Consider the following 11,708-nt stretch of genomic DNA (forward strand, 5'->3'; position numbering starts at 1 on the left):
AGAGAAAATAGGGAGTCAGGGAAGATTGGGAGAGCTATCAGACCACAATTCAAGTCCAGCCCAGAGAGACAAATTTGGGTAGAATCATCCCAGGCTTGTGCCATCTAAGCAAACTTATTGAGACCAAGTCAACCATCTTGGCATTCTGTGTGTTCCAGGAATGGGCCTGCCTTAGTATCCCTGCCATGCTCAGTAACTGGTGGGGACGAGCCCTGGGAGGTGTGGCCTCTGTACAAACATGTTAATAAGTTTCAGAGCTCAACCACTGAGCCCTTAATTAATGAGGTCTCTGTAATTGAAGATGTATTAGGAACATTCTCCTGGCAACCACAGCTGTCAAGCAAGATATCTGTTGCCTGTGTTGGGAGGAAGGAAAAGCACATGAGTTCAGGAAGTTGCTAATGAAAATATTTGCTAATGAAATTTTTGCTTCTTTTTTTCCTCTCAGTAGGAAAAAATAAAAGTCAGGGGGAGTAATTAGGGGTCTGTGCATGGACATGTTTGGGAAGTCACATGAAGTCCACGTGAGAATGACATGTCAGAGCAGGACAGTGTGGGTAGTGATGGCCATGCCACCCTCATACAAAGGCAGAGGGCAGACTGGGGAAGTAGGGGCAGCTCTACAAGTTAAGAACTCAATCCCCCTTCAGAGGCTAATTGCCAAGACCAGGTTGTCACCAGCACTTCTGACCAAATGGCTATACGTCTGAGGTTCCATGACCCCTCTTCAGGTTGGTAATTTGCTAGAGTGGCTCACAGAGCTCAAAAAAAACACTTTGTTTACCAGATTCCTCGTTTATTATGAAGAATATAGCCCAGGAACAGCTAGATGGAAGAGATGCACAGGGATAGGAATGGGAATAGGGCCCTCCATGCCCTCTCAAGGTGTGACACTCTCCTGCATCTCCATGTGTTCACCAAGCCCAGAGCTCACTGAACGCCATATTTTGGGGATTTTAATGGAGCCTTCATTACATGGGCATGGTCAACGATTTACTTATTTTCCATTTCTCCCCCCTTTGGAGGACAAGGTAGTAGGACTGAATATTGCACGCTTCAACTCAGACCCACTCAGGAGCACACTGAGAGTCACCTCATTAGAACAAAAGACACTCTTATAAACCAGGAAGTTCCAAGGCAGTTAAGGGTCTGTGGCAGACACTCCTATCACTCTGGAAATTATAAGGGGCAATTCCTCCAAAATAACACCAGCATTCTTCACAGAGCCAGAACAAACAATCCTAAAATTTGTATGAAACCAGAAAAGACACCAAATAGCCAAAGCAATCCTGAAAAAGAAAACCAAACCTAGAAGCATCAGAATTCCGGACTTCAAGCTGTATTACAAAACTGTAATCATCAAGACAGTATGGTACTGGCACAAAAACACACTCAGGCCAAAGGAACAGAATAGCAAACCCAGAAATGAACCCACAAACGTATGGCCAACTAATCTCTGACAAATCAGGAAAGAATATCCAGTGGAATAAAGACAGTTTCTTTAGCAGATGATTCCAGGGAAGCTGGATATGCAGAAAAAATGAGCGTCGACCACTTTCTTCCACCATACACAAAAATAAACTCAAAATTGATGAAAGACCTAAACATAAAACAGGAAGTCATCAAAATCCTCAAGGAGAAACCAGGCAAAAACCTCTTTGGCTTCGGCTGTGGCAACTACTCACTCAATACTTCTCCAGAGGCAAGGGAAACAAAAGCAAAAATGAACTATTGGGACATCATCAAAATTAAAAAGCTTCTGCACAGTGAAGGAAACAATCACCAAAACTAAAAGACAACCAACAGAATGGGAGAAGATATTTGCTAATGACTTATCAGATAAAGGGTTAGTATCTAAAATCTATAAAGAACTTATGAAACTCAACAACCCCCAACAAGAAGAAGAAGAAGAAGAAGAAGGAGAAGAAGAAGGTGAATTATTCAGTGAAGAAGAAGAAGAAGAAGAAGAAGAAGAAGAAGAAGAAGAAGAAGAAGAAGAAGAAGAATTATTATTATTCAGTGAAGAAATGGGCAAAAGACATGAATAAACACTTCTCCAAAGAAGACATCCAGATGACTAACAGACAAATGAAAAAAATGTTCAACATCACTCATCATCAGGGAATACAAATTAAAACCACAATGAAATACTGCCTCACATCAGTCAGGATGGCTTACATTAACTCAAGCAGCAACAGATGTTGGTGAGGATCTCTTCTGCACTGCTGGTGGGAATGCAAACTGGTGCAGCTACTCTGGAAAACAGTATGGAGGTTCCTCAAAAAGTTAAAAATAGAACTACCCTAGGACCCAGAAATTGCACTACTGGCTATTTATCCAAGGGGTACAAGTGTGGTATTTTGAAGGGGCACATGCACCCCAATGTTTATACCAGTGCTATCGACAACAGCCAAAGTATGGAAAGAGCCCAAACATCCACCGACAGATGAATGGATAAAGATGTGGTATATATATACAATGGAATATTACTTGGCAATCAAAATGAATGAAATATTGCCATTTGCAAAACATGGATGGAACTGGAGTGTATTATGCTCAGCAAAATTAGAGAAAGACAAATATCATCATATGACTTCACTCATATGAGGAATTTAAGATACAAAACAGATTAACATAAGGAAAGGGAAGCAAAAAATAATATAAAAACAAGGAGGTGGACAAAACATAAAAGAGGACAAACTGAAGGTAGACCTTAAAAATAAAACTATCTGTTATTTCATCAGCAATAATGTGTTTATTCAGGAATAGAGAATTGCAATTCAGGACGAGTAATCTATCCTAAGTGAAGTAAGTCAGTTAGAGAAAGACAGATATCATGTTTTTACTCATATGTGGAGCTTGAGAAACTTAACAGAAGACCATGGGGGAAGGGAAGGGGAAAAAATAGTTACAGAGAGGAAGGGAGGCAAACCATAAAAGACTCTTAAATACAGAGAACAAACTGAGGGTTGAAGGTGGCGGGGGAGAGGGGAAAATGGGTGATGGGCATTAAGGAGGGCACTTTTTGGGATGAGCACTGGGGGTTGTATGTAAGGATGAATCATGGGACTCTGCCCCCAAAACCAAGAGCACACTGTACACACTGTATGTTAGCCAACTTAACAATAAATTATATTTTAAAACATTAAAAATAAATAAAACCAAGTAAGTAAGGAAATAAATGAATAAAACCAAACCGCCGGTAAGTCCATTGAACAAAGGAGGAGGCTCTTCTAAGAGGAAAGGGGAGCTGGGAGGGGGCTGTTGTAAACTGAAAGTCTATTTTATTAAATTTGAGGCTGGAAGTGTAGTGGCTTCTCCTTGTCTGGGCTGCTGCTGAGCGTCTGGAAACCTTCCTTCCAGCAGGGAATGTAAAAGTTGGAAATCCTTCTGGTTGGAAATGCAAAGGGCAGGGAGGAGGGGTGTGGTGTCAGAGCGCCCCCTGCTGGCCTCTCGACTCCACTCTAAAAGATTTTCTTGCATTAATTTTTAAACCGATTAAACCCATTTTGCTGGAAAAATAACTGGCTGTCTTATTTTTTTTTTAATTTTTAATGTTATTTATTTTTGAGACAGAGAGAAACAGCATGAGTGGCGGAGGAGCAGAGAGAGAGGGGGGACACAAAATCTGAAGCAGGCTCCAGGTTCTGAGTCTGAGCTGTCAGCACAGAGCCTGATGCGGGGCTCAAACCCACAAACCGTGAGATCATGACCTGGGCCGAAGTCGGACGCTTACCCGACTGAGCCACCCAGGCGCCCTGTGGCTGTTTTACTTTTAAGGTCAATGTGAGTAATATAAATATTTCTAACTTTTTGAGATAATGCAAGACTCTTTTCTATTCCATTGCAACCAACAACTTAAAAGGGTTTCATTTTGCCCACATCCTTGCAAACACTTGTTTTTTTGTCTTAGTCAGTCTGGGCTGCTGTAACAAAGTACCATAGACTGGTTGGCTTATAAACAGAGATTTCTTTCTCACAGTTCTGGAGGCTGGAAGTCTAGGTCAGGGTGCCAGCATGGTTGGGTTACCGCAAACCCCTGCAACCCCTCTTCTGGCTGCAGATGGCCAACTTCTCATTGTGTCCTCACATAATGGTAGGAGCTAGTTTGCTCTGTGGCCTCTTCTTAAAGGGCACTAATCCTGCTTATGGGGGCCCCACCTTCATGACCTAATTCCCTCCCAAAGGGCCCATCTCCAAATTCCATCACACTGGGGCTAGGGTTTCAACATACAAATTTTGGGGAAACCTGAACATTCAGTCCATGCCTTGCCTTTTTTTTTTTTTTTAAGAGAGAAAGAGAAAACACACACACACACACACACACACGAGCAGGGACGGGGCCAAGAGCGACAGAGACCAAACCTGAAGCAGGCTCCAGGCTCTGCGGTGTCAGCACAGAGCCCCAGGTGGGGCTCAAACTGGTGATTTGAGAGATCATGAATCCAAGTCCAATGCCTCACTGACTGAGACACCGATGCGCCCCTGCTTATCTTTTGATTATCATCCTTCTAATGGTAGGAAATGGTACCTCCCTGTGGCTTCAATTTGCCTTTCTCTAATGACCAACAATGGCAAACATTTCTTCCCATGTTTATTAGCCATTTTATATCCTTGGTGAAATATCTATTCAAATCTTTTGCTCATTTTAATTGGGTTGTTGGCCTTCCTTTCATCGACTTTTAAAAATAACAGCTTTATTGAGACATAATTCCCACACCATACAGTTTACCCATTTAAGTGAACAACTGGACGGTTAGGCCCGTTCATATGGTTGTGCGGCCGTCACCGGCGCCGGGCGGGAAGATGCAGGCTGGCGCCGCTCAGGACCTTGGAGTGTGTGCCGCTGGCCCATCTCTTCCTGGGCCCTTCTGGTGGGTGAGGGTCCCTCCCCGGACACCAGCGGAGACGAGGACCCGTCGGTCCAAGAGGAGCCTTTGAAATTCTCGCATGAGGATGGCCGGAGGAGCACCTCGCAGGCTACGACGTCCTCAGCCTCAGCCGACTCCCGGATCACAGAGGGCCGGGTCCTCCCGAGGTCCTAGAGCTGCCCGGAAGTGTCTCTGGATCGCTTCCGGTGTGGCGGTGGTGCTCCTCTTCGCCTGGCCGTTGTGTGCGGGACTGCGCGTTCAGGTGCGGAGGAGTGGCGCGTGTTGGGGTGCGGGGAATGGGATCGCTCTTTCCGCGACGCGGCCCTTTAGCCGGCACTTCCGGGGAGCTCTGGAGGCAGCTGTGGTGCAGCTTGGGGCGGGGCCGATCCGCGCTGACTGGCTCGTGGGCGGCCACTCGGCCGTGCGACAGGTGGCCAGGGCCGCCGTGGGGGCACGACTCCAATCGGGCCGTCTCCGTCAGCTCCTTGCCTCGGTACCGGTGGCGCCGAGAGGGTCAGCGTGGGGCAGCACGCCAGCCTCCGGGAAGCAGGGCCTGAGCAGCGCGGCGGCCCGGGGCAGTGGAAGGCGGTTGCTGATAGTGACCAGGCGGTGGGAGAAGACCCCATGTTTTGTCAGCGGATGGTCGTTGACAGGCAGGGTGAGGGGAGGCCCGGCCTTCCCGGGAGAATAGGATACGATGAAGCCCTTAGAGGGCTTTCCGTGCCCCCCCCCCCCGGGTTCCCCCAGCGCTCCTCCGTGCCCCATCTCGCCCAGGGCCTGTTGGGAGCCTTGGGGACGGGATCTGTGTCCGGCCGAGCTCTGTTCAACCACTTGGAGCGGCTGAGATGGGCGGTGCACCCTCGTCCTGTATAAGCAGGTGTGTGGCTCGGCCACCTGAGATATGTCATGACGTTATACTATTCCTTGGAGTAATGGCACAGACCTTTCTCGAGGTACCTCAGCGCCTCCTGCCGGAGTGACTGAGTCTGGCTTCCCCAGTGCTGTGGAAACAGTGGGAGTTTTTGAGAGACGGGCCTGGGTTCTAGGCCTTGGACCGTTGTGTGTGAGCCTGGGTTTCCTTATAGACAAGGTGAGGATAACAACTGGTTCTTGCAGAGCTGGTTGTGACAGTTCAAAGTTGAGTGATCTTACTGTGGTCAGTGGCGGCGGCAGTGGCTGTATGTGTGTGTTCTCTGGACTTTTCTCCTCCTGCATTCTTTTCTCTGTTATATATTTGGAGATCTTGTGTATGGTCTCTTGTTTTCTGGTCATCCTCTCCTCCCCACCCTGTCTCCCTTCCCTGCCCACTCCTGGCTCTCCTCTTCCCTGGATTAAAGTGGGCCCCTCTGCCACCTGCTTTCAGGGAGCCTCCCATTACAGTGGCTGTCATCAGTGGTTCATTCTGTTAGCCTCTTCAAGGCAGAGACCATGTCAGTCCTCGATTGCTGGCCCAAAGGACATGGGAGTTACTGGGCTTCTCTTCTCGCCCCTGCCCTTGGCAGTTGCAGCTGGGACCTTTCCTCTGGGCTGCCTGATCAAAAGGGAGGAAACAGCAATGTCTGCCGCGGGGGCTGCAGCTCCATACCTGCATTACCCTGGTGACAGTCACAGCAGCCGGGTGAGTTTCCTGGGGACCCAGCTCCCCCCAGAAGTGGCAGCAATGCCCCGGCTCCTGGGGGACCTGGACAGGGGCACATTCAGAAAGTTGTTGAAGCTGGTGGTCAGCAGTCTGCAGGGAGAGGACTGTCGGGAGGCTGTGCAGCGCCTCAGGGCTAGTGCAGACCTGCCGGAGGAACGGCTGGGCGCCCTCCTAGCTGGCACAAACACACTGCTCCAGCAGGCCCTTCGGCTGCCTCCAGCCAGCCTGAAGCCTGACGCCTTCAAAGACCAGCTCCAGGAGCTCTGCATTCCCCAGGACCTGGTCATGGACTTGTCCAGCGTGGTGTTTGGGAGCCAGCGGCCTCTCCTCAACTCTGTGGCCAGGCAGCAGGGGACCTGGCTGCCCCATGTTGCCAGCTTGTGGTGGAGGGTGGACGTGGCGATCTCCACCAGTGCCCTGGCCCGCTCCCTGCAGCCGAGCGTCCTGATGCAGCTGAAGCTTTCAGACGGGTCAGCATACCGCTTCGAGGTCCCCACAGCCAAGTTCCAGGAGCTGCGGTACAGCGTGGCCCTAGTCCTGAAGGAGATGGCAGACCTGGAGAAGAGGTGTGAGCTCAGACTGCAGGACTGACCCGTGCTTACAGTCCCATTCCAGTCACTCGGGGGTAGCTGGCTCCAATAGACATCTCCAAAGTGAAGCCTGTCCTTCCAGGAAGCATTCTTCAGTGAGATGTTTGAATGTAATGATGTCATTCTCTGTTTAATTAAGAAAGACAACTTTGTCTTCCCTTTTTACTGGAAATAAAGCAACTATTAAAAAACATATGTTCTCCTGGGTGGGCATCAAACTGCTCACCCCTCCCCTGGCTGTTGCTCTTGCTGCTGGGTGAGGCCATGTGTGGTCCGGTTGTCACCTGGGGTCCAGGCCAAGGCCTTTGCAAGGGTACCATGGTCACTCACACTGGCGTTGTGTGGCGTCTGAGCTCTCTGCTCATTTGCTTTTGTGAACCTTATGTTTTAGGGGGGACAATTCATTCTCCTGCCTTAAATCCTTGACCTCATGGAGCCAACATTCTAGTGCTGAAGGGGAGACGTGAAATAGAGCAGGGTCCCAGTGAAGGGAGGCGGGGTTATCGAAGAGCTAGGCTGTTGTCTTAAATTGGGTCATGGGGTGGGCCTTCTTGAGGACATGGTGTAAGAGCAAAGATCTGAAGGAGGCAAGGGAGCAGAGCAGTCTGAGAAATAGGAGCTCTGGGTGAGGGGCAGCTAGTGGTGCATGACCCATGTAGCTGCAGCTGAGTGAGTGAGGGGGTGGGGAGAGGCGTGGAGGACAGGCCCCAGGGCCTCAATTCTGAGCAAAGTGGGTGTGATCTGACAACTGTTTTAATAACTTTTTTTCCAGTTTTTTGAGAGAGAGCACACAGGCACGCAGGGGAGGACAGAAGGAGAGAAAATCTTAAGCAGGCTCCACGTGAGATCATGACCTGAGCGGAACTCAGAAGTTGATGCTTAACTGGCTGAGCCACCCAGGTGCCCCTGACAGTTGTTGGTGTCCGGGGAGAGCGCAACAGGGGCCTCTCCCGGGACCCTCTAGGTGGATGTCTTGAGCAGCTCAGGTTGCCACACCAAATATCACAGGTTAAGTGGCTTAAACAGCAGAGTCGTATTTCCTCACAGTTCTAGAGGCTGGAAGTCAGAGACGAGAGTGTGAGGCCGATCTCCTGACAGCCAGCCTTTCCTCAGGAAGCATGCATGTGTGAGAGACCAGAGCTCCCTTCCTCTCACTGAGGACACCAGTCCTGCTGCATCAAGGCCCCACCCTTAGGACTTCAATTAACCTTAATCCCCTCCCTAAAGGCACCATCTCCATAAACAGTCATACTGGGGGTCAAGGTTTCAACAGCGACTTTGGCAGAGGGACACAATTCAGTCCTTAGCAGTGAGGGTGTGCAGGGTGGAGGGGAGCGGGATCTTTCCTGGGTGACTCTGTGGGAATGTGCAGGGCCCATGGCTACTTTGCACCTTTCAGCATAACCATCACCTCCCCCCCCAGGTAGGGGAACTTGGGGTCCTGCTCTTTGCATAGACATTTGCTGTAGGGCTGTGTTCCCCCTGCAGTGTCCCTGCCTCCATGGTCTGCTTTCTGCTAGGTGACTAGGTCACAAGTCTTGTGGAGGAACTTCCACTGCAAACAGCTAATGATCTTGGGTACCCATTGTCACCCTGCTGCTTTTGTGTTGGAACCCCTGCCCTTTCCTAGCACCCCCTTCCTGCCCCCCTGCTCTGTGCTAGCGTCCGTCAAGATCAGCAGTGCTTGCTCACTGCCATTTAGAGAACATTCCCACCATCTCCATTAATTGAGTCTTTTCCCCCTGAGTCAGGGTCACGGCAAGTTAGGTGTGCACCAAGGGCAGGAGAGGAGGCTGTATGGGAAGCTGATGACAAGGTGGGGTGACATACTCACAGGCTTTCAGAGGACGAGCCCCAAGGCGGGGCCCAGACTTGGCTAAACTGAGGGACACAGACTGTGTGTCTCATTCAGCATCAGCTGCTGTCCTTGGGCCCTGCTTCCTCGAGGATGGGAGCTGGACTGGGCCATCCAGGCTGCCACCTGGCTCACCCTGGAAGCATGTGCTTAAGTGCCATGTCTGCCCAACACCTTTCTTTGCTAGGTGTTTCTTTCATGACCATCAGACATGTTCAGGCAATATGTACTCATGATACATTTGGAAAAAATCAAAAAGTAAAAACAAAAAAACTTAAAAAAATAATTTAAAAGTCCTTTTGCCCATAGACAGCCATGGAAACTGTCTTCACCAAGCTTCATACTTATGCTGTGTATCTGTGTCTGTGTTAGCTCTGTTCATTTAAGCCCTCCTGAGTATGACAGGCGTGGCTAGGGGCTGCACAACCTCCCATTCCCCTTGGAAGATGTGCTGGATTTTACCTAGACACACACACCACAGGCTGGGTGGCCGAAACACCAATTTCCCACAGCTCTGGAGGCTGGGAGTCTGGGATCAGGATGCCGACAAGACTGGGGTAGGGCCCTCTTTGGGGCTGCAGACTTCTCGCTATGTCCTTGCCAGGTTAAGAGGGTGAGGGAGCTCTCTGGGGTCTCTGTAAGAGCACTAATCCCACTCTGAACCCATCCTAATCACCTCCCATAGGCCCCAAACCCTCAGAGCGTCACACTGGGCACTAGGGTTTCAATATATAGATTGTGGCTGGGTGGGTGGGTGAGGGAGGAGACAGACCATAGTAGCTTTTGTAAATTTTTTTTCTATTAAAAATCACGGTGATGTTAGTGGTAAAACCATTTTATATATTGAAACTGTTTAGAAGTGGGAACAGAGGAGGCAGAATATGAACATCTTAAAGCCCTTGATATTGCCAAACTGTGACCCAAAGCACAGCCTCTTCAACTGCCTCTCGTGGGCCAGTCCCTGGTGACGCATCAGTGAGCACCAAGAAATTACAGGTGTAACCACCAGGTGCTGATCCAAGTGCTCATGCCAGGCACCAGTCTAAGTACTTCTGTGTGTCAACATTAACTCACAAGTGTGAAGTTACCCCACTTCACAGGTGATAATGCACAGAGGTATGACACTTGCCTGCTGTCAAAACAGCCGGTGGGGGTGCTGTCAGCCTTCCCTCCCCACCTGGATGGGACTTCCCTGTAGTAGTGTCCCTGGTCTGCTGACTGGGTGAGTGACTGAGAAGGGCAAGGAGGATCACCGGGGGCGGGAGGGCTTCAAGAGGCTCTCCCTGCTGCTTCACGTGCCTTGAGTGGCTACTGGCCCCAGTATGAGGACACACATTTAGGGGTGAAAGCCATGGAGATTTAGGGGCTTCTGCTGTGCAGTTAGTGAAATTTGGCAGGTGCAACCAGGAATGGAGCCCTAGGGTCTGAGCCAGGCTCATCCCCCAGCAGGGTGCTCCACGCTCATGCCACCAAAGGGCCCTGTGGCTGGGGCCCCGTGGTCCTAAATCATACACCTACCTGAGCAGAAGAGAGGCACTTCCCAGGCTGCCCTGTTGTTGGCATACATGAGAAACACGCACAGCCCCTTCCCAAGAGGCCTCGCGGGGAGGACAGAGCTCTCACTTGGAGCCCACCTCAAGGCTCTCAGCAGTTCTTGCAGGTAGAGGACACTTCCACTCACGGAGAGGCCAGTGGAGGCTCAGAGTTACTGGAGTCAGATAGCAGGCAAGCGCCCAGATCTGCACACCCCTTCTCTGCCTGCGGGTCACAGAGGCCACCCCCTACCCCATCCTTGTGCACTGGACCGGGGTTACCTCTCTGCAGAACCCTGGAGGGCCTAAGGAGTCAGTAGACTCCGGAGGGCCCTCAGCCCTTTGGAGCCCAGCATCTGGTCACGTGCAATCTGCTCCTGCTGGGCTCCAGACACATGAGGGGTGGGGGGTAACATTGTGTCCACTCACCAGCCGCCTACTGGAAGGGACAGTCTGTGCTTTTGGTCTTTCAGCCAGTAATGGTGGGGTCAGAGCATTGCTTTCCATCCCTGGTAGACTGGACAAGGCAGCCCTGACCACACTGTCCCTCCCACAGCACCACAGCAAGGCAGCCCTTCCCTCCATTTTCCCTGCTGCTCCACAGACCCACTGTGGCAGGAGACGGCTGCGAGGGAACATGTCAGCTTTCCAGGTCACAAGGATTCTGTCAGCTCTACCAACGTTGCTTGCAAGCGGCCAGATGCTATGTAAATGAATGGGCACAATTATCTTCTTACTTTCTTACTGGCACTGAAAATTTAATTTCATAGGTCATGAAATCATCTTGTTTTCAATCATTTAAAAACCATTCTTGATCTCTGGGGACATACAAAACCAGGTGGCAGGTGGCTGGTGGCTCTGTTACACCTCCCTCAACCCAGCCAGGCTGGGGTGGGTGGATCTTGTGTGCCCAAAGGACTCGCCTAAGCTACAGAGCAACTGTCTACCCTCATCTGTGGTCGATCCCTACCACGGACAGGCCTTGAGTTCCACCTTTGTCTCCAGCCTGCACAGTCTTATACAGAGAATAGACATTTGCACTTGGAAAATTACCCTTTTCCATTTTCTTGATCTTATTTAGATCTCTGTGAAAAAAGATTTTTCAAAAATAATCTCTGCACTCAGCGTGGGGCTCAAACTCATGACCCCGACATCAAGATGTGCGTGCTCCACTGACTGAGCCAGCTGGGTGTGGAAACCCTTGATGCCAGTGTTATTTCC

General features: G+C 50.2%; 1 protein-coding gene across 2 annotated transcripts; it reads left to right on the forward strand.

Moving 5' to 3' along the window:
• The first annotated feature begins 5,053 nt into the window (after positions 1-5,053).
• Positions 5,054-7,295, forward strand: COMMD5 (COMM domain containing 5). Of its 2 annotated transcripts, none has more exons than XM_039254013.1 (2): positions 5,054-5,133; positions 6,374-7,295. In XM_039254013.1, exon 2 carries the CDS (start codon positions 6,427-6,429, stop codon positions 7,099-7,101), a length of 675 nt encoding a protein of 224 aa, XP_039109944.1. In that variant the 5' UTR covers positions 5,054-5,133; positions 6,374-6,426; the 3' UTR covers positions 7,102-7,295. The 2 variants fall into 2 exon arrangements, with proteins under 2 accessions (XP_039109944.1, XP_039109945.1); XM_039254014.1 differs by having other exon boundaries at positions 5,066-5,133; positions 6,380-7,295.
• The last annotated feature ends 4,413 nt before the right edge of the window (positions 7,296-11,708 follow it).

This window comes from Hyaena hyaena, unplaced genomic scaffold (assembly GCF_003009895.1).
Source record: "Hyaena hyaena isolate Hyena2069 unplaced genomic scaffold, ASM300989v1 scaffold_474, whole genome shotgun sequence".
Classification (NCBI taxonomy): Eukaryota; Metazoa; Chordata; class Mammalia; order Carnivora; family Hyaenidae; genus Hyaena; species Hyaena hyaena.